Raw genomic sequence first — 22,289 nt, 5'->3', positions numbered from 1 at the left:
TAAGCAGCTGTCCTCCTCATATAGATTAAAACTGGTCAAGATCTCAGGTTGATTTTACTAAACATTCAGTAAGGGCTGGATAGAATAAAAGTTGTTACAAGCTCCATACTGGGCAACCAATACTGCATGCTTGTATACATGAGTGTGTACATGGGAAGAATGGGAAACAGTGTTGTATAGAGCTCCATAATTATGTCTTCATACACTGCTATACTTTCTCCAAAACACTGAATAGTGTACACAGGGTCTAGTCAAATCCCATTAAAATTACTGGATGTTTTCCATTGACTTTGATGCAAAATATATTGGAGTCCAGTTCAGTAGTTTGTAACCAGTATTGTGCAACACTTCCATGGTGCTTTCCAGAAAAATCTGTATGATTTTTTCCATTATTATTATTATTATTATTATTATTATTATTATTATTATTATTATTATTATTATTATTATTATTATTATTATTATTATTATTATTATTATTATTATTATTATTATTAATACAGCAACTTCAAGTGATATCATCTTAACAGACAGGATCCTAAAATCTAAATTATGTCTGGGAGTGGTAGAATTACCAAGAAAGGGAATGCATGAGGAGATAGAGTCAAGAGTAGTGAGGGATGAATGATTTATATACATAACATATCCAGTTCCATACATGTAACTGTGCACATTGGTTTCTTTACTCTTTCCATTCAATATGAAAAATTATTTGTACATCAGGATTTGCAATCTTTAAATGGTTTTCCAAAATATAGAGGTTTTAGAGAATGTAGGAGCCTGAAAGAAAATAGGAATTAGTATAAGAATGTTATTATGGTTGTGGTTTGGCTGCCCCAATCAATATTTTTTTGTAATCCAATATCCCACTGATTATGAAATTAATCTTCTATTTAAAAAGCTATTGAAAACAAGTCAGCCTATATTTTCTGGGCATCTGTGGCTGTCAAGAAGAATACAAAACTTGATAGCTTTATGTTGTTTTTCATATTTTCCAGTAAACTATTTCTTGTTCATTAAAACAAATGTTGTTTTAAAAACAGATGATAGATTATTGTGTTCACAATAGAATAATACAATTCAGCTAAAATTACTTGTGACTGTCCCATTGAAAGCAATGAGGCTAGTTTGAACTAATTTGTTCTGTTGGTTTAATTGGAACTTAGTTGCATTTGCAAGTAGCTTTAGCTGAACTGGGGCCAATTCTTTTGTCCAATATAGTTTAGTAAATGTGCACTAGTAGAGGATAGAGGGAAATGTAATTAGGGGCCTTTCCGCATGAGTTTAATGTAACAGAAGGCTTTCATATTATAAACGCTACTAATTTGCAGTTCTGCAAGACGTCACACATAATCTGCAACACTCCTGCCACAGTTTCACGAAAAGCGATTTGTTGTAGCGCTTCTAGGGAAATCGGGAAAAGTGGATTCACCCTCCGAAAAGCGCTACACTCTTGCGAACAATGTGCAACACTAGCGAAAATGACCTGTGCATTCTCATTGTTGCAGTTCCAACAAAGTCCCTCCCCCTGGCTCTCTCCTCCAAACTTCTGGCGAAGCTATTGCCATTTTTTTTTCTTGGGGCGAGCGGGGAAAGCAACGAACCAGCGAGGCTTCATTCACCCAGCAAGGCTTCTCCGGCTACAGTCCCTCCACAGAAGTACTTTAAAGCTCCCCTAAGTCCCCAAGCACAACACAGCCCCGTTTGCAAGTTCCCTTTATTTTCAGCCGAAAATCATGCCCATGCGGGGAGGGATTTTTTTTCACTCGGGGGGAGCGTGGTAACGATGAATCACCAGCTCACACGGCAGCTAGGTGGGTCTATCCGTTGCAACGAATCAACGCATATTCGTTGCAACATGTTTTTTGTTTTTTTTAACTGTGCTTAAAGGGAAAGGGGCTTTTCCGGAGCATGATAACAACTGCCCATTGGCTGTTCATTTGATTGATGGGCAGGGGTGGGACCAAGCACAGAAAAAATCGCTTCCTTTCTAGCGATTCCTGCAAGACCGGAAACCTGTGGGGAACGAGTGAAACGCTACTGGATTCCACTACAAATGCAGGTATGCGTAACACCGAGATTCCACTATTTAAAATAGCATTTCCCACACCCTATGGCCCGGACCGACCATGATGCCTCCCGCCCAGTGTGCCCTTCTACATGCCCACCCACCCCCAACCATTCCTGCCCCCCTCCCACCTCTATACGGGTCCACCCCCCCAGCCCTCACCATCATCTGCCCCCCAAACCCCCCGGACTCTACAGCACCCGGCCCGCTGCCCCAGGAAACCGCCTACCTTCGCCGCCCACAGCTGCACGCCCACCTGCCCGAACGCTGCCCATCGCCGCCTTCTCCCGCTGCCTCGCACGTCCGCCGCTCCATCAGGGGCCGTGGTAAGGCTTCCTGCCACTGCTGAGACAGCCCATGGCCACGGGACGCTCTCACCTGCCCCACACACCTGGCCACAGCCACCTGCACCACAGCCCCCGACAACGCCATTTCCTCTGCCCTCCCGTGTACGCGCGCCAGAAGGGGGGGCCCACATCCTTCCACAGGCCCCTGATATCGCCCATTTTTACAAATGGGCTTTCCCTCTAGTTACCAATAAATTAGTGAACGTAGCTCCCAATGACGTGCTGAACATTCTAAGCCCTCCAAGAACAAGCCCTGCCCACCAGGAGACTTTAGAATGTTCAGGACTCCCAGCGGGAAAGAGGGAGGGGAAAGGTAGGTGGCTGCTGACCAGGAACATTGACCTTATAGCTGACCCTGACAGGCTGGTTGTGCTGTTACTTCACCTCGAAGGCCAGTGCCCCCATTACCTTCAAAAGCTTCCCTCCTTGCCCTGCCTTGGCAGGCAGGGGGCAGAGCATTTAAAGGGACTTGGGCAGTTGCCTTACAACTGACTATGACAGTCAAGCTGTGCTGTCACCTTAGCTCTGGATGACCCCTCTGTTCAAAAAGTCCTTCCCAGCCTTACCAGACTGGGAGATACTGTTTAAGGAAATGGCCTGCAGTGCACGAGGCAGGGCCTCAATCTGTTCAAACAGTCCCTTCCTGTCTTGCTGGGAGGAATTTTTAAAGCAATGAGCGTGTAATTCTGATCTGCTCAAATAGTCCCTTCCTGCCTTGCCAAGAAGTGTGCAGCCCTCTCTCCATTTAAATACTCTCTAATTTCCTTGAGCTGGGGGGGGGGGAGTAATGAAAGGGAGCTCAGGCTGCCTAGAGCCCCATTGTATTTTTTTTCCAATAGCCTTTACTGCTAATTACTCAATAAAAATGGTAGCAGTCCCCGGAGAGTAGAGCCCTGTGGGGCAAGGCATCCCTTGTGACTGGTACCCACATTTATCTACTTTGCTAACTAAGATAGTATGGGAGCTTTATGAAATGCCCTTTAGTAATTACACTTCTTGGCATATTCACAGCATTCCCATGATCTACCAGGCCAGCCATGATGGAAAAAAATGTTATAGGATTTATTCTTGACAAATTCTTACTGACTTGTACTAACCACTGAATCATTATTGAGATGCTTACAAATGCTTACAGATTGTCATCTTTATATTCTAGTATCTTGCTTTGTATCAGTCTTTGGGTTGGACACAAGAATTGCAGAACTCTCCTCCATTTTCCTCCTTTTTTATAGTCCTTCCTGACCCAAACAAAGTTTATTTGTGGGGCCCATGTGGCCAAATAGATAGATAAGTTATATTGTATTAGCCATTGGCCATCACAATACTATCAAATCTACAGAGTATACAAAAACATGAGATAAAATAAAAGTTGGTTTCTAAAATCACAAGACTTATAAATACAAAGTCGGAGTTAGAACAAGACAATTTGTTTACATAGTTAGACCTAATCTTCTTGGTGACAAGAGCAAGTAAGGCAACTCTATTGGAAATATGCGGATTGGTATCTGATGACAACAGATTTCACTATACCCCAAGCAGTGGGGTATAGTTCTCAGGTCCATGTACAGATGTACAGAAGCCAGTCCAAAATATAATGAATAAAGTCCTCAATACCACAAATACAAATGAGACATAGGGATATGGAGGAATTGACCACTGTGAACTGCAGTCAGCATGGCGTGAAACCTCAAATGGGTAAATACTATTAAGTTAAGGATGTTACGGTCACTAGGTATAGGGATCTGTGATGGTCTCTTTTAAATGGTTTAAAGAATGGTGCTGCTTTAGACGGAGCTATTGCGCTGCAGTTGATTACTGCATTCATATAAAAAATTGATTCCACCCACGTGGTCTAATAGCCATGCAGATTAGATAGCCACAGTGTGGAGTGGGAGGAAAGTGAAATAGCCCCCTCTTCCTTGCACTACTGGATGAAGCAGAAAGGACAGCTTCGGATGGGGCTCAATTCCATCAGGAAGTGGGAATTAGACCCATGCACAAACAGGCAACGAGGCCAGCCAAATCCCTCACGCAGAAGTGGTCTCAAACTTCTTGGTATTGTGGTTAAGAGCAGTGTTTTCTAAGCCAGGTTTGATTCCCTGCTCCCCCACATGCAGCCAGCTGGATGACCTTGGGCTAGTGAGTTGTTCTGACTGAGCAGTAATATCGGGGCTCTCTCAGCCTCATCTACCTCACAGGGTGTCTGTTGTGGAGAGAGGAAAGGGAAAGCGATTGTAAGCCACTTTGAGAGTCTTGTTTGAGAAAAGTGGCATATAAAAACCAACTCCTCTTCTTTCTTGGTTACAGTCCCTTACAGGAATAGAAAAACTTTAACAATCTCAATTTCTTCATTGTCATCCTTAAAACTGTATAATTCCCCACTAGTCATTACTTTTGTCTTCTTGGTGTTCAGGTGAGATCCTGCTTTGAGATTTTCATTTCAGCCTTCATCAGTAGTCATTTCAAGTCATCTGCATGTCTCAACTTGCTAATGTTCCTTCCACCAATTTTCACTCTAAATCTAGTTTTCCTTATAATATGCTTTGCATATACATTGAAGAGTTAGGAAGATAAAATACATCTTCCTCTGATACCATTGTCGATTGAAAACCATTCTGTTGTTCCATCTGTCCTATCAGTAGCCTCTTGCACATCAAAGCAATCAGATAGACCTAGTCACAAAGAGTTTCACCATTTGCCACAAACAGAGAACTATTTTTCTCACTTGCTACTCAGGATGATAGCTTTAAAATATTTTAAATAAATGAAAAAAATAAGACTTTCCTTCATTCTCCAGTACCTCACTCAGTCTCTTTCACACGTGTGATGAAGCAGCTCTCTCCTGATCAGCTAGGCATCCGTGCTCCTCATTTTTAAGCCTTACTGTTCATACAAAATCACTCCTTGGGATCCAGTTACCATGGCCAGCTTCTTGCAAATCTACCGAAATGTAAATAGAGACCAAAACACCAAGAATTCCCAAAAAAACTTTTAAAATAATTGTGGAGGGGAGGGGGGAAGGCAGTTTGAGTCCCTGAAACAATTGTTGTACTGTGATTGGTGGCTTGTGGTGATTGACAAGCTGAGGAGTTTGTTTTGTTTTCCCTTGCTGCTTCGTTGGGAGGCAAAAAGCCACAATGAGTCAGTGGATAAATGTGGGAGGGGTCTCCTGTCAGGAAACTAGCAAACATGCAGCTTCCAACCAGGTTTTTGCAAGCAGGAGGTGTCACGAGTTTAATGCCTCCATGCTGAAATGGTCCAAGTTTAGAGTCAGTATCAAAGAAACTCAAGTTCAGCTCTTTAAAATTCACACAAGTCTAAACAAAGTTATTTCTTTCCAAATGTCATGACCATTTTTCCAGTCCTGGTAAATTGGATTTCAGCCTACCTGTGCTAGTTTCTAGCTCCAAATATATATCACCTTAATGTACATTCGGTGAGACTTGGAAATAGTTTGGGAGTTATTAGCTACCACTACTTCATGCCTGTGGAATGTGATGTCATCGCACTGTGAGATTTCTCACCCTTGCCTTATATCATAAGCAGGTGGGAGGTAACTAGAGTCACAGCATGATGACATGATTTGTTTGAGGAAGATGTTATAAGGAAGTGAAAACAGCAGTATCTCTGGCATCTAATTTGGTTCTCTGTTGCTGCCATCAGTTGTCTGGTAAGGTTCAGAGGAGACTGTAAGATGCTCTTTAACATATACTGAACTGGGTGGAGAGGGGTATTCAAAATGAATGTTTGTAGTGATAAGCCCATGTCAAGAAATATTGGGAAAAAATAATATTGGGAAACGAAGGGAAAGAAATGTACACGAAAGATTGGTGACTTTTCCTTTAGGTACTTAATTGAAACTCCAGTCTTTAAAATGATGAAAAGATGGACAGATGACTGCTGAAGTATGTGTAAGCATACGATTTAGTCTATATATAAGTATTGTTTTACATCATTGAGTCTGAAAACTAAGTAAATTCTGCTGACATTTTAGTGAAGCTGATGTATGTGAGAATCAAAGCAGAGATGTGGGGGAACTTTCCACTAAGGATTCCAAGTAGATGCCTAGCTTACAATGAATTTCTGCAAAATATATTCATTCAATATTGATCAAATAAAGAAGCAAATTGGATTCAAATGACGCCAGCCTGAGTATATTATTAGTGTCATGATTAGAATTACTTGTAAGCCTGAAAACGTATTTTTAATAAACCACTTATGGCTGAGCAATACCATAAGCTGCTAAAGATATTAACATTTTATATTTGTTGCTCTAGAGATTTGCCAAATGACTATACTTGATCTTTCTTAAAATGCTACATAAACCTTTCATCAGATTTTTTATAGCAAAAAAAATTATGTACCGCTTTGATATGTCACTTACTGGAAAACAAATCAACTGAGTAAAAATGAATTTTAAAAATTAGCATCTGCCTTTTGCTTGGCTGATTCCCCCACCCCCACATCTGAAATTAGATTTAAATGGAGACTTCCAAGAATGAGTTCAAGTCATCTTCAAGTGTCTCCTTTTATATACATGGAGAAAGCAAATTTGATATATTTATGGCTATCATTTTGTAGTATCAATATGTGTAACCATGTTAGTCTGTATGTAGCAGCAGAAAAGAGCAAGAGTCCAGTAGCACCTTAAAGACTAACAACATTTAGGGCAGGGTATGAGGATTTGTGAGTCATTGCTCACTCCCTTAGATTTTGTAATACTGTATAACTTGCTTGGTGCTGGGAAATGCCTTTAAGTTACAACTGAGTTATGGTGACCCTGCAGGGTTTTCAAGGCAAGAAACATTCATAGGTGGTTTGACATTGCCTGCCTCTGCAGTGCAATGCCATTCTTCCTTGGTGGTCTTCCATCCACATACTAACCAGGGTGCTTTCTGCATTCACAGTTTAATTTCGATTCTTACTGGATAGGAGTGGTATCCTGTTCACATCTGTACCTGCACTTTGCACCTATCTTCTGTCTCAGAGATTGCCCTCTGAATTTCAGAGTTTAACTCTGCACGTTAATAAGAAAAAAATAATAAGAAAAAAAACGGATTAGCAAGATCCCCACTCTTTTTTTTAGCTGCTTCCTCCTTCCTTCTCTCAGTCTGCACATGCTTCATACGGGGTGGGGGTGGGGGAGGGACATTCACCAGGCCTGCCCTCTTTCTGGTCTTTTCTCCTGCCTTTTCCCTCCTCTCTTGGCAATTTATTTTTTTAAGTGAAGTGGATGCTTTACACTGGGATTTCTTTCTTTTAAAAAAACAGTTGTAAGGAGCCATTTCATTATTTAATTTTTAAAAGTTAATGAATAGGGCCTCCAAGCAATAAACTTCAACACAGCTGAGGTGGTTCAGTAAGGAGCTTGCTTTGAGACAACACTATGAGTTCAAGTCTGACTGTGGGTCTTGCTTTTTCTTCCTCATGCAAGAGTTTTAATTTTTATTATTTACTTTTTCAAAAAATGGTGTATTTTCAAAACATGAGCTTTTCAGTTAACATAAAAAGCCAGAACAAAGGCAAAGTAACAATTCTTAATAAAAAAGATTATTTCACAGTTCTGTGGGGTTTTTTTCCTTTTATTCAATTCTGGTTTGTTGATTGTTCTAGCTTCTGAGATCTGACAAAAAGAAGAGGAGATTTTTTTTTGTACCCAGCTTTTTACTGCTCAAAGAAGTCTGGCCCAAGGTCACTCAACTGGCTGCATGTGGAGGAGTGTGGTAATCAAACCTGTCTCTCCAACTTAAGAGGCCAACAGTCTTAACCATTACACCAAGATCAGGCTAGCTAAAACTTATATATTACACAATATATAATGTGATGATTGGTGATGGGCATTGATAAGAAAAATGGAGTATTATAGTAATTTCTGAGCTTTTAGTCAAGAAAGACCTGGGCAAGCTTTCAGAGCCTGTGGGCAGCATGAAGTTGCTGGACTGCTGCCTCCTTCACCTCATCCCCCCTCTCAGTCCACAAAAGCACATGGTAAGTTTAGGCTGTACTTTAGGATTATGATCCTCATCATGTATATGCTTGGACTTGGTGAATTAATATTTACAATTTCTATGTGGTGTGGGAATGTATGACTACAAGCGATTCCCCCTAAATTTTGAATACCTGACATTTAGCTAGATATTTCTGTAAGACTGTTTATGCACTGGAGGTTTCATGCCGGTCTGCAGGCTGGAGTTTTAGTCATGGCAGGTTGCCCCACCTCTTCCTGCACCCACACAGGGGAGCATTTGGCCTAGTGCGCCTCATTTGACCCCGATTTTTGCTCCTGCACGGGAGCTGGGGCAGTGAAGTTCCCAGTGCATAAATGGTCTGATAAAGCTATGTGTTTCTTCTATAACATCACAGCTTTATTATTATTATTTTTAAATTTGTTACCCGCCACTCCCAAGCAGGCTCGTGGCAGGTTACAGAAGGAACACATAGCTTTACATAGGTGAATCTGTGAAACACTTTTCATTGTCTTCAGAGCATATTGTCTTTGGCCCCTGTCAAAATATTAGTAGAAAACGTTCTATGAAGTCTCTCTCTCTCTCTCTCTCTCTCTCTCTCTCTCTGTCCCACACACACACGCGCGAGTATGCTTATGCTCTCCATTATAATACATCTAAAAGAGCATCTTGGTATCACATCTGTTTATCAGGTTTTCAACTGAAATTGCCCAACAAGTTGTCAAAAAAATTGTACAAATCTATATATGTTAGCTCTGATCCTCTGTTTAACTGTTTACTTTGGAAAGGTTTCATAAATCCTAAAGAATTATATGATCTTTGCAGATCAAAGAGGAAAAATGCTTGAATGCGTTTGTACTGAATGTATAAATTAGTGTTTGAAACATGACAGATTCTTTGAAGGGATATTTTGTGAGCTTATTAAAACATTCCTTTTCTATCACAAAAATATTTTTAAAATTCAGGGTCTTATTTCATTTATGTATTTATTAGGATATTTATAGGCTGCACTTTACATCAAAATTCTGAAGGTATACAATTAATACAATAAACCAATTTTACACAGCTATAAGTATAACAAAATAAAAGCAACAAACATCGATTTAAAGCAGAAGATACAAAAAAGGGCATGGAGTGGATGATGATACATTTTATAGGAATAACATCTGTTATGCCACACACATGGGGAACTCAGTTTTTGCAGCCTGGCATATACAATGAAGGTTCAGGCCTTTGACTATTCAAGGAAATTCTTCACAGTATCTCAGGCTGGGCCTGACTACTGGTCAGCCTGGACTACTGATACTTGTACTTATGCAGTACAAACAATGGATGAGGGCATGGGATGCTGGGATTTAAAACTGCATCACCTTTATCATTTAACCGTATCAAGTTTCTGCTACAAGTTGGTGCACCCAGCTTCTCAGTGGAATAATGTTATCACCCTTTAGAGACCAAGTTAAAATGTTTGGGGTTTCCTTCAGAAGGACAAAAACCGGAGCCGTTTTCTCCCATTCACATGGTTCAAGGCTTGCTGAATCAATTTAATGTGGAACTATTTAAGATAGAATTGAGAGGAAGATACAAGGCTGCCACAACAAAGGTGGAGAAATCAGCAAGCATCCCAAAGCATCTAAAGGACGAGCAGTCATTCCAATCCAGTCTGTCATTGACCTGGGCACCATTAGTCAAGTGTTTTAGAAAAAAAAAATGTTCTTTTACAGTGGGGATTATAATATAAATTTTAAAAATGCACTTTTCCTTATCCACAAATTCTAAGAAGAAATCCCAATGCTCATTAAATCCTTCCAATGGCCTTCTTTTACTAAACTAGCCAATTTTGCAATTGTTGCAAATTCTCTAATTTTATCTGACCATAAATTCTTGCTGTTTCCATTTTGATGCGACTGAGAGCCTGGCTGCAGCAGTTGGATTAAAAAAAAATCTCTAGGATTTTGGGGCAGATTAGGAGTAAAGATGCTTAACAGCATAAATTTAGGATCCAAAGATAACTTAATTTTTAGAATCCTTTCCATCCCCCTATGTATCTTTATCCATAACTTTTTAATACCTTCACAGGACCACCCCATATGAAAAAAAGGAATGAATGGCATCATAACCATTAGTCAAGCTTTCAGCTGCTTGAACACAATGTTTATAGAAAGGAAGTCAATATCTCTGGCTATCATTTATATTCAGATTAAGAAAAATGAAGCCATGATGGCCAAGTTTAGAACTCAAATGGGTTTGCCCAAAACATGATTGTCATGGTAGGCGTCTTATTCAGCAGCAACCTGCAATCAGTTCTAGAACAATGATTATTTGATGTACATCAGCTATGGATAAAATACTTCTTTAATGCATAGATTTGTTATTTTATGTCTGGGTGCTATTTTAAGCAAAGACTGTACATAGCTGAAAGGGGGAAAACTCACACAATTGCATCATACAGCAAGAACTGTCAGAAAGAATTCTCTTTTTTGTGTATCTAAAGTTGAGGTACACTGAACTGTGTAGCTACTGGCATACATGTTATTATTCCAAATTCATATAAAATGATTCCATACATTATTTCATCTACCGTTCAGAAACCCGAACAGACTAATTTATGGGAGCAATAGAAAAGGTATGCTCATTCAACGTTTAAAAAGTGAGTATTAGAGAAATGTGAGTTAGGAGTATAGCCAGCAAACTGGAAAACACATTAGAAGGGCTGAAAACCAGAACAACAGATATCTGCATGTTGCACAGTTAAAAGTTTGTTCCACTCCATTAGGGTTTGGTTTATGAAACTGACAATTATGTGAGTAACAGATATTTGAGTCTAGGCTCTACATCATTTTCCGTTTATGATATCCTGATGGGCCTGTGCTGTTTTTTTTTTTCCTGTACACTTACATGAACAATAGGGGGAAAAAACAAAATGTGACAGCTATGAAATGAGATCCTACAATAACCACTAAAAAAGGAAGCTTCAATGTTAGCTGCCCATGTAGGCTGCATGGGGGGAAAGGCCTTATTTTTACAGATGCTGAGCACATGTAATACGTAAAGATTCAATGAGCCCTCCAGTTTGTTTAGCTACTAAGGCTACGGTCCAGGAAGCAGCTTTAAACTATTCAAAAGGTTTGTGTATACTCAGTGAGACTTTTCCCCCCTTTGGGGTGGTAAGACCAACATACTGCTCCCCCCCCTCCCACAAATACCATAATGAGTTCATGGAAGGAGTAGAGTGGTACTTTGGGCCACAGTCCTATGAAAATTACCCAACACCCATAGCAGTTTCACATTGGCAATCTGCCCTGCCAGGATTCCAGCATGTGCAAGCAAAGCATTTCCCTTAGTTCTTACTATTCTCTTGCATAATTTTAAATTAGGAGACATTATAAGTGTAAAGACTGATGTGGCCATGGACATAATAAAATACCTATACAAAACATTCTGATATGAGACAGTTTTCCAAAATATATGAACTTTTGAGCAAGGAGTGTAGCAGTGTCTCAAGAAAAGAGCTTACTTAATAAGCAACTCCATCTTTAATTCCTGCATTATTATTTTTTTCATGTAACACTAAGAGGTGGGAAACTATCAATTTATATCTTTACTTTTGGTGAAAATTTTTCTTATCCACCTTTTTTTCGGAGAAAAAAAGTTAAAGCTGAGACTATTTTGAGGTATTTTTGTTTAGATATGCAGTGTAAATAAACAAATCCAGGCTCTAGAATCAATTGAAAATTAGCAGAGGTGATGAACACAGAATAAGAATCATATTATCTTTATGTATGAAGATCTTTGTTAGGCATGGTTTGTTATCCATTGTGAGATGATCTTTCCATTCATACAACAGATGATGATACCACTGATTACACTTGTAAAAGACAGAGACTTGCATTTAAAAAAATGTATTACTTTGCTTCAGAAGCTCTTGCATTTAAACAAGAAACAGTTGAGATAAATATTCAACATTTGATGGTATTTTGAGTTTAAAGCCAGATATAGAGTTCAATTTAAAAAAAGAACTTATTATAGGATTTCATAGTGAGATTTGCCCCAATACTGATAGGATCATAAATGGCATCCCAGCTTAACCAGTTACTCACAGCACATTCTTCCTTCAGATTTTAAAATCTAACAGTAAAAAGAAGAATTCCTTAGAAACAAAAAACATTTAAATTGTTCTCTAAGATTTATTTATATTTATGTTCTCTAATATTGTTAACCGTTATAGCATGCCATTTTTTTTCTTTTTTCCTTCATTTTGTATAAGCTGTGTACAAATATATTTATCAAATTTATAGAGCAATTTATAGTGGATTCAGGTTGTAACTCATTCTCAACTGTTTGGGATGATCTTGTCAAATCCCTTTATTTTATCTTTTGATCACTTCTCAAAAGGTGGGTAATAGTTTCCTGCCTCCCAAAATCATTGTTGTGCATATAAATTGGGTAAGAAAGCATTGGTTCTCTAAATATAGTGCGGGATATGCTGTCAAAATAAATCTTTCTAAATTATCTTTAGGTCAAAGGAGAAGACCATAAGCCAGTCACATTCTAATTTAGTCTTAAAAGCCTGAAAAAGTGTATGTTATGTTTAAATTGTAGATTGTTGCTTGTTCATTAGGGAAGATTTGGACCAGTACAGCTCTCTGCCACTCCAAATTGTAGGTTTTCTTCTTTGTAACCATTTAAATAATGTTTGGATAATACCTATGTGGTATTAGCAACAGAACATGGAATTTTATGACCATATAACCCCAGACAGGTTAAAAGAGAAGAAGAAAAGCTGGGTTTTTTATACCCTGCTTACTATAACCCAGCAGCCCGCAACCTTTTGGCTGCCACGGACCGCTGCTCTGGAGAGTGGGGAGAGGGCGGCCCGGGGGCCCGCGCATGCGCGGCAGCCCCAGTGCAAACGCGCGTGCGCGGACTGCTGCGCACGCGCGTTTGCGCCTGGCACGGGTGCAAACATGTGTGCGTGGCAGTCCGCGCATGAGCGTTTGCGCTGCCGCCATGCCGGTGGCCGCGGTTTCACCTCCCAGCCCCTCCGGGCCACCAGCAAATCGGCCGCCAAAGTGGCCGATTAGCTTGCGGCTCGGCAAGCTTCTCTTCCTTCCCCCGCCCGAAACAAGAAACTTGCCGGGCCGCAAGCTAATCGGCCACTTCAACGGCCGATTTGCTCGCGGCCTGGCGAGCTTCTCGCTTCAGGCGGGGGAGGGAAGAAGCCGTGGCCCGGCGCCAAGGCCTTTGCGGCCCGCTACCGGGCCGCGGACCGCAGGATGGGGACCACTGCTATAACCCACCCTTCCTCTCCCCACAACAAATACCCTGTGAGGTAGATGAGGTTGAAAGAACTCTGAGAACTTTGACTGGTCCAAGGTCATCAGCTAGCTGCATGTGGAGGAATGGGGAATCAAACCTGGTTCTCCAGGTTAAAGGCTATAGCTGTTAACCACTACACCAAGCCACACACTTTGATAAAAGTATGTTGACTCAGGCCCTGAGATTAGTTGTGTAGAAGCATTTCATCTCTTGCAATTATCCCCTCAGAGTGGTTCAGTGATGGGAGAAACCTCTTCTTGCATCATTTCCTATGAAATACAACTCATAAAAGAACTGGAGTCCTGTTGGTGTTGGAACCTATCAATCCTAAATGGAGGAGTGCAGCTATGTCCAAAAGCAGGGTAGGAACCCACTAATGATAAATAGTGGATTTTGGCAAAAATTAGGCTTAGAGTTTGCCTGGTGAGGCTGGGAGTTGGGAAGTCCTCCCCACAAAACTCATCAGTCCTGAGGTTTTCTGGTATCTCTTAGGCCCATTATGCACGGCCGCCGAAACGGCGATTTCGGGTCACGTGGAAAACGCGGAGGGGGAAGACGCGACGCATACCGGTTATGCACGGGGCGGGGCGCGACGGCGGCAAAACCCAGAGTAACCGATTATGCATGCGCCGATCCGGGCGCCGCTTCTGGTTGCGCCCCGCTCACCCGGAAGCTGCGCTTTCTTCCGTGTTTCACTGACGCGGCTTTTTCGGCGGCATGCACCGAAGCTGCAGCCGGTTGCAGCCGGCTCCGTGCGTTATCCGTGATTTTAGTCGCCGCCATTCCACCCCGAATGTGCGCTAAAACCCCCGTGCATAATGGGTCTTAGGGATTTTCTGATCTGCGGTGTTGGTGACCTGAAGAATGCTGGGGTGACTCAGGTTGTGGACATGAGTACTCTGAAATACCCTATCCCTTCCCATAGAGCCTGGAACACCACTTGGTTTACTGAAGAGCCTAGGGCAAATAAATGGTTATGCAAATACAGTGCAAGGAGAGGAAATATCAAAAGGAATCTCAATCATTATCAACCACTCTCAAATATTCCATTCTTGACTAAAGCGATTTAACAAGTAGTAGGTGGACAACTCCCAAGTTTTCCTTAATGAGGCAAATTGTTTAGATCCCTTCTAATCTGGGCAACCATCCCTGGATGCGCAGGTCCCCGCCAGCTACTTCCCTGTCTCACATATTGCATTTCTAGGGAAGGTAGTAGAGCAGGCCGCGGCAGACCAGCTCCTGGTATTCTTGGAGGAAGCTTCTGCCCTTGACCCATACCAGTCTGGCTTCCGTCCTGGCCATGGGGTGGAGACTCCCCTGATTGCCTTGATGGATGATATCCGGCACCAGCTGGATCGAGGCGGTTCCGCCATTCTCATGTTGTTAGACCCGTCGGCCGCATTTGATGTGGTCGACCATGAGTTATTGGTTCACCGCCTTGCTGGGACTGGAATTAGAGGGACTGTGCTGCAATGGCTGGTCTCCTTTCTCCGGAACCGGACACAGAGGGGGATGAGATGTCGGATCCTGTATTCCATTAGCCTGCTGCTAATGGGGCCTGCCCTGGAGCAGACCCATGTGGACAGGGAAGAGCTGGGCCTTCCAGGATTGCCTACCCCCATGCTACCAGGGCCCAGAGGGGGCAACAAAAGGCCCGGTCAGCTTCACGGTGCTTTGCCATGCTGTGTGGTGGACCGTGGCTTTTTTTTTTATTTTGCAGGAAAGTGGAATTGTGCGGAACATAATCCCACCTTCCTGCAAAATAGCCCCCCCCCACACACAAGCAGTAAAACCTATCCACTGCTGCTGTATTTTCCAGTGTTCCACTGAAATAGATCTGGTGCTGAAATGTAAGCTGTGGAACACAAAGTTCCACAGCACCATATCGGCGGTGGTCCAGTGCAGTCGCTGTTGTGCGGAATCAACCAAGGTGAAGTTTTTGTTTCATATGGCTTTCTCTTAATGAACCCTCCTCCCTGACCAATGGTTTAATTACTGTTTTTGTATGTTCAATGTATTTTAACTCTTTTTTTATCTTATATAAATTTTTGTTTACATTGTTTTCTAATTTTGTAATCTTAGTCTTCTTGCATTTTTGTTGGACGTCTTATGCTTTCCAATCATTCTGTTATTCTATTTTGTAATCTGTCTTGAGCCTCTGTGAGAAAGGCAGGCTATAAAGTAAAGAAGTCCTGTTTTAGAAAGAAATAATTAGGTCAGAAAGCATCTGGCATATCTCACAAGACAATCCCAGGTATCATAACTTTGAAGTCAGTGTAATTGAATGGGAACCCAGTGCATACTTCTGAATAATATATATTCCAAGGAACTGTGACCTGCTGTTCTGCTAAGCAGAAAGGGCACATAAATTTATCTGACAAATTGCACATTGGAGATTACTGACTGAGCACTACTCCAGCCCCATCTTTCATCCTCAACTGACAGTGACAACCTAATCCTGTGCTTATGACCCAGTGCTTGGGAGCAGAAACAAATTTATCTTTACAGCTTCATTTCATGATTAGCCCACAAGGACTGGGAAATGGGACAATGCTTTGTTATATGATGTATGCAGGAATACTTAGTGAACAGCATGTAGGAGAATATCTGCGGGTTTTATCTACATTTTGTACAACTTTCTGTTTGTGGAATGAGATCTGTGTGTGGTCTCTGTATGGTGTATAAGAGTAGAAAGGGTTGGCTCTGAGTAAATGAAGAGGATTCTGTTCTCCCGCTAATGACCTGCCAGACCACTTCTTGGGAATGACAGTCATCGTGGGGTCTAGCACTAGACTGCTGACTGGGATCATCTGCAGCCAAGGACTGTTTAGTTGACCTCAGAATGCATAGTGCTTGAAGCCTGGATAGAAACTTTGGGGAGAGAATGGGAGACTCAAGAAAAAAATGCACAAGAGAAAGAGGTGAGATGCTATTATTATGGTGGCAATTATTATTTAGTTCTAAAAGCGCATTTCATAAGCTTGTGGAGTGGCTTCAGTCTAGCCTTTTAAAATCAAGATTGCACAGCTAGTCAACTGGAAAAGTGAAGGGGTGGGATCACAGAACAAGGTATTTCATGTTAGTATTATCAGGTCTTTTAAATCTCCTTGTATTAAATTTAGTCTCCACAATAGAATTTGTTACTTAGTGTATTGAAAGAAGTACTGGCAAAAAGATAGATACTTGATGTGAATAATCACTGAATCTATTCTTGAAGCCATTGCCAGAAGGGATTTTGCATGGATTTGTACATTAAATGTTCTCTCATTTTGGATAGTAAACAATCCAATAATATCTTGAATACAGGGTATCAAACTGGGCAATTATGTATGAAATGCAGCAGGAAGCTTTTAAGATGTCCTGTATTCCAGCTATTATTTTATCTCCATAGTACTTTTTTCACTTAGCTACTGGTTCAGATTTATACCATTATGAGCTCAGGTTTAGACATGGAAAAGAATAATATGTATGCACATTTGCCCGAAGTAGAAAGTTGCTTCTAATAGTTGCTTTGTAGACTTCTTGGTTCCAATACTCTAAGTGAAATCTACGTAAAGATTGTCTATATAATTGCAAAAGGTCACTACAATATCCCCGTGGAATGGCTGCATGAGAGACCACATGTCAACCTATCAATTTCTTTCCTTTTCCATTTCCTTTGTTTTCCCCTCCATTGAGTGTCCCTGGGAGGTTTCCAAACATGGGGCAGTGCACACAATAAAAGACCTCAAATGACTGCCCTTTCCTTCTCTCCTCCTTCTCCTCCCCCACCACAATTACTGTCTTCAAAAAGCATGAGCAATTTAGGAAAACAGTAACTGTGTCAACACTACAGAATATCTTCTTTCAGGTTTCTTGTGACCTAATTTTACATGTATAATAATTATGAAGTATTCTACAATGCATAGGACTGGGTTATTTCAGTTCCTGAAATGGATAGACTAGAATTGTGTTTTATTCCCCTTGGGATTGAATATATTTATGCCTTTCTGAGATATCATCGTATATAAAATTTAGCAGTTATTTTCTGTTAAAGAATTTTCCTCCTTTCCTTTTATTGGCCCCATCTCTCCCACGCACAAATCCACAAAGCCACAGATGCTCCATTACGGTGATGTCAGCTTTGCTACATGGTCCAGCTGTTTTGTAGGTTCCTTTAGGAAGTTCAACCCCTGTGTGTTACACTGCAAATGCACGTTTTGTTTATTGTCATAAATATAACATACTACAGATCTTAGAAAGTGTAATTTTAATGGAGGCTCAGTAAGTTTAAAGAATACTGAGAAGCATTTAATCTTTCAGTTGGTGATATTTTAATTGCAGACTTCCCAGTTGTTTCTTTCCCAGAGCTGGTTCAAAAGCTCCAGCTTCTCTGCCTCCCTCCCTCCCTCCCTCTTTTGTGCCCCCCTCCAGTTTTCTGTGATTTTTGGAAAAAGCAGAGAGTTTTCTTAGTAAGACAATATGTATTTTAAGGAGAGACGTCTGAGTGGAAATATGCTTTTGTCCACATCTACACATGTGCAAGTCCTCATTTAACTTCATCTGTTCCTGCCAGACCGCTAAACTGAAAACATCTATTCTGGATTCAGTGGCATTACATGTCACAGCACGTTATAGCGAGCTGATGTAAAGATTAGCCCAGGAGTAGACCACATTATGCCTGAGAATGAATAGAACACTGGGATGTGTCTCATTGGGAGAGCTCCCAATGCTAGACAGCCTTCTCACTAATGGAGCAAAGAATACCCTTGGCTTTTGTTTGCCATTTAACTGCTACTATGAACCATTTTCACAGCATTTGTGGTTTTTTTAAAAATACATATAGTATTCTGTAAATTGAATGAAAAACTTCCATGGATTTAATGTGTACATTCAGTTTCAAAATGTCCTCTTTCCTCTTTTATTGAATTAACAATAACAACAAATGACACAGAACAAATTTAGAGTCCAGTGGCCAACATGGCTTCCCACTTGAATCACAAATGACACTTTCTAGGTGAAAGAAGTTATTAGCATCAAGCATGAACAAGGCTCTAACGTTTTAAGGGAAGCTGTGTTAGAATGCTTAGAAACTCGGAGAATGATGTAGCTAAAGTTAAGCATTGATTTCAGTGTGAGAGTTAAACACATGCTTGAAATCATTCCCATAGGAGTAAGTGAAATTAAAATGTGTTTAACAATGGCAGGTTTATGCTCATTGCCTGATTAATTGTGATATGAGCTTTTGCAGGGAAAAGCTTACTTTATTACATGACAAACTAGCGTTATTCAATAGACAGAGAATCTCATAAATGCAACCCATGTTCAGATACAGAGGAATCTGTTATGCCAGGTGTGTAGATGATTACTCTTGAGGGAGGGGAATGACAGCAACATTTTGTAATGTAATGATATGTCAGGAATAATCCTACAGGACTTTGTTTTTATTCCAAACTTCTGAAAGAGCTGAATAGCTAGCCATTGCTTTTATGATTCTCTGAATTGGATTGATATTTCACTTACTTATTGGACTCTTATATTTACAGGTCCTTTGTTATCCAGCAAATTCAAAACAGCAATCTCTTCATGGTGGTAGTAAGTAATGAGTGTAGCTGTGAATCTTTTTCACCAATTACCATGGAGCCAATAGAAATTAGATATATCCTTTACTGTGAAAAAGCAATGGTTGGGACATCAACATTTTATAATTGGAGTTTTTAAATTCCGACTTTTAATTGATTTTATAACTGTTTTATTTGTATTGTTTTAATTGTGTTTTTACATTGCAAGCTGCATTGTGTTCTGAAAGGAAGAAGGGGAATTTTTAAGTGTAATAATAATTTCTTAGCAAGAATGTGAACGATGTTTTAGTAAACTGGGTAATATTAAGTGTCATTAATTTGTTAATTTTCTGCCTGATCAGGGAAGCCAAATACTGCATGTTCATTATGGATATCAAATTGTAGGAATATGAAAGTATATACATTTCTCTTATTTGATTGAGTTAATTTTACTTTTCCCATTCATCAACAGGGCAAATAATAACAGTTTAATGTGTGAGAGATTAAGCATTGTGTTTTAATAGCAGAGTCCTATAAGGGTTGAAGTATGTAAAGGCCTCCTGGCGACTTGATTTGCTTACATCTTATCAGTTGGTAGTAGGATGGGGTGTTCTAATGATAAAGTCCCAATCAGAGGAGCAGGTGGGCTAAGGGTTGCACTGGAATTTTGGTCTCTTAGAACTTGACAGATATCTAATTCTAAGACCTATCCTTAACTTCTGTGAACATAATGAATCCCTAAAATGTGAGCGCTTAAAATCTCACAAAATTAGAAGGCGTCCAGAGTCTTGCCATGGATTCCATCCTGAGGTAAGATTTTGTTTTACAAAGTAACAGCATACTAAAAGTGATTATATTTTTGAGTATACACAGAAGACATTGTGATTGTAGTCAGTCAGCTCTGGAAAAGTGATAGGTAATAGCTTAAAGGGGCTTGTCCTACAGCCAGCACATTCTGCCTCCACTCAAAGGCGTTCATCAGCTGCAGAGGCTTCATCTCTAAGCAAAGCTGGAATGCTCTTGCACAGCATCTGTTGTCACCAGGGAACGTGTATCCAGCATTGTCAAAGCCTTCTATGACGGACTCTACTCACTTTTCCCCTCCAAAATGAAATATTGTGCCCTCACAGACTGAGTAGCCCTTGTTGTGTGGTTTCTTTATTATAAAATGAAGATCACTGACCCTCTCTACCACTGAGAGATCTTTTGGCTTTACTCAGCCCTAGAACTTTATGGGCAGCTGTAAGAGCCCACTAACCTTTATCAGAAATGACACTGAGACATTATTTTTATTTTACAAGGAGGAATAGGGTAGTTGGAATGTGAAGATTAAGCTTTTTCCTACATATCACAGGTTTTAAATGATTAAAATATCTTAGTTACAGGCTTTAGAATAGTACATAGGCTTATCTTGAGACAAAGAGGTTTTGTTACAGTGTTTGTCCAAAAACATGTCTGTTTTTCTTTTTTTTCTTTTTTTAATCTTTTGAGTTCCCCTGATTTCTCGGGGCTTCTGGAAGCTGTGTACTCTTGGCTAGTACCAGCATTTTCTCCTTTCCCAGAAGAACCAATATGCTACTGTCTTCTGATGAGTCTGGAGCACTTTCTCACACACAAATCTAAGGAAATCCTACACCTGATTTCCTCTTTTTAACTGGCAGGGATCCTCCTACTCTCCTTAGAAGAATTCTCCTAATTTGACCTGAATTGGGAGTATAATCTTACTGCCCACTGCTCCCTTCACCTAAGGAAGATTTTTAACCCTTTTGTTACTTTTATTTCAGCACTTTAAACCTGGCTTTCAAAGTTCTACCTGTCACGCCTTCCCATTTAACAGGTAGCAAAGGGACACATTTAGGGCTATGGGTCCTAAAGGCTAACCTACATATTCAGTTTTGTAATAAGTTGGATCTTGGTTCTCCAGCACTGGGGACAAGTTATATGATTATTATTATTTTTTGCTGTACCATGTACACAGAGAACTCCATGTGAAGCAGCAAAATTGGGGAAATAATTCTCCCCAGCACTGCTTCCACAAAGGAAAATAGCAGGAACCTGCAGGGTTGGTTTAAGAAACTGTCAAATTTGGCCTTCTTCCTGGCAGCCCTACCTTTGTACCATTTTTTGAAAGGAAGGTTTTTTTAAAAGCCAGCAGTAGTTTACCCATGTTTGGTCTTTCTGATATTTCTCGGAAAACTGTTACAAAAATACAACTTATGAAATAGAATTGGGGAAAGTGAGCCAAGGAGTTTTCCTGTCACTGCTTGTGGGGGAGGGATATTATTACGTCTCCAAAATGCGATATACTTTGGTGTTTTTAAACTGTGTGTTAATTATTTTAATATTATTTATAGAGTGGGTTTTGTTCTCTGAATCCTTTCTTTAAACCATTGTAACAGAATTAATTCATTTGGCTTGCAGTGTTATAAGGGTGTTTTTAAAGAAGAATTACCCATTTTTAAATTTTCTCCAGAGACTTTTAATTTAAAATATATATATATATATATATATATATATATATATATATCACTTGATATAATTAGATTTGTAACAAACTGAATTGGGAGAAGGTGTGGGTTAAATTTTCATAAATTTTTTGATTACTTACCATTTTAGTAATAATATAACTATTTCAATATATGTAGTATTCTATATATAATATAACTGTTTCAATATGCAAAGTGTTTTCTAATGTTTCTTCCTTACAATGTTCCTATCCTTACAAAATTCCTGCAATAGTAGATTAGTATTTCATTTTACAGCTGATACTGAAAGACAGTAAGTAATCTAAGGGGGGGAAATCCATGGCCTAGAAGGGATTTGGTGAAAAGTTCAAATCAAGCATTGTACTGTATTTGCTATTTCTGGCTTGTACAACTCATTACCCACTAAGCAGAGTGCAGGTTGTCAGGCATGTTTGTAGACTTCATGAGCCTGTGTTTTTTCCCTTTATTTTATTTTTTTATTCCAACTATTTCTTTTAGTGGTGAACTTTTGTGTTTTAATTCATTGTTTTTAGATTATAATAATATGTGAAATGAAAACTTAG

General features: G+C 40.0%; 1 protein-coding gene across 3 annotated transcripts in view; it reads left to right on the top strand.

The window, feature by feature from the left end:
• CACNA2D3 (calcium voltage-gated channel auxiliary subunit alpha2delta 3) overlaps window positions 1–22,289 on the top strand; it is a 774,612-nt gene that overhangs the window by 751,515 nt on the left and 808 nt on the right. For all 3 annotated transcript variants that reach the window (XM_077325515.1, XM_077325514.1, XM_077325516.1), the window contains 2 exons: window positions 19,226–19,341; window positions 19,971–20,050. In XM_077325515.1, coding sequence (XP_077181630.1) covers window positions 19,226–19,341; window positions 19,971–20,050 — 196 coding nt within the window. The remainder of the gene's footprint in view (window positions 1–19,225; window positions 19,342–19,970; window positions 20,051–22,289) is intronic.

The sequence above is a fragment of the Paroedura picta genome, chromosome 3 (assembly GCF_049243985.1).
Source record: "Paroedura picta isolate Pp20150507F chromosome 3, Ppicta_v3.0, whole genome shotgun sequence".
Classification (NCBI taxonomy): domain Eukaryota; kingdom Metazoa; phylum Chordata; class Lepidosauria; order Squamata; family Gekkonidae; genus Paroedura; species Paroedura picta.
Note: the sequence above shows the minus strand (reverse complement) of the source record. Positions and strands in the feature narration are given on the sequence as shown.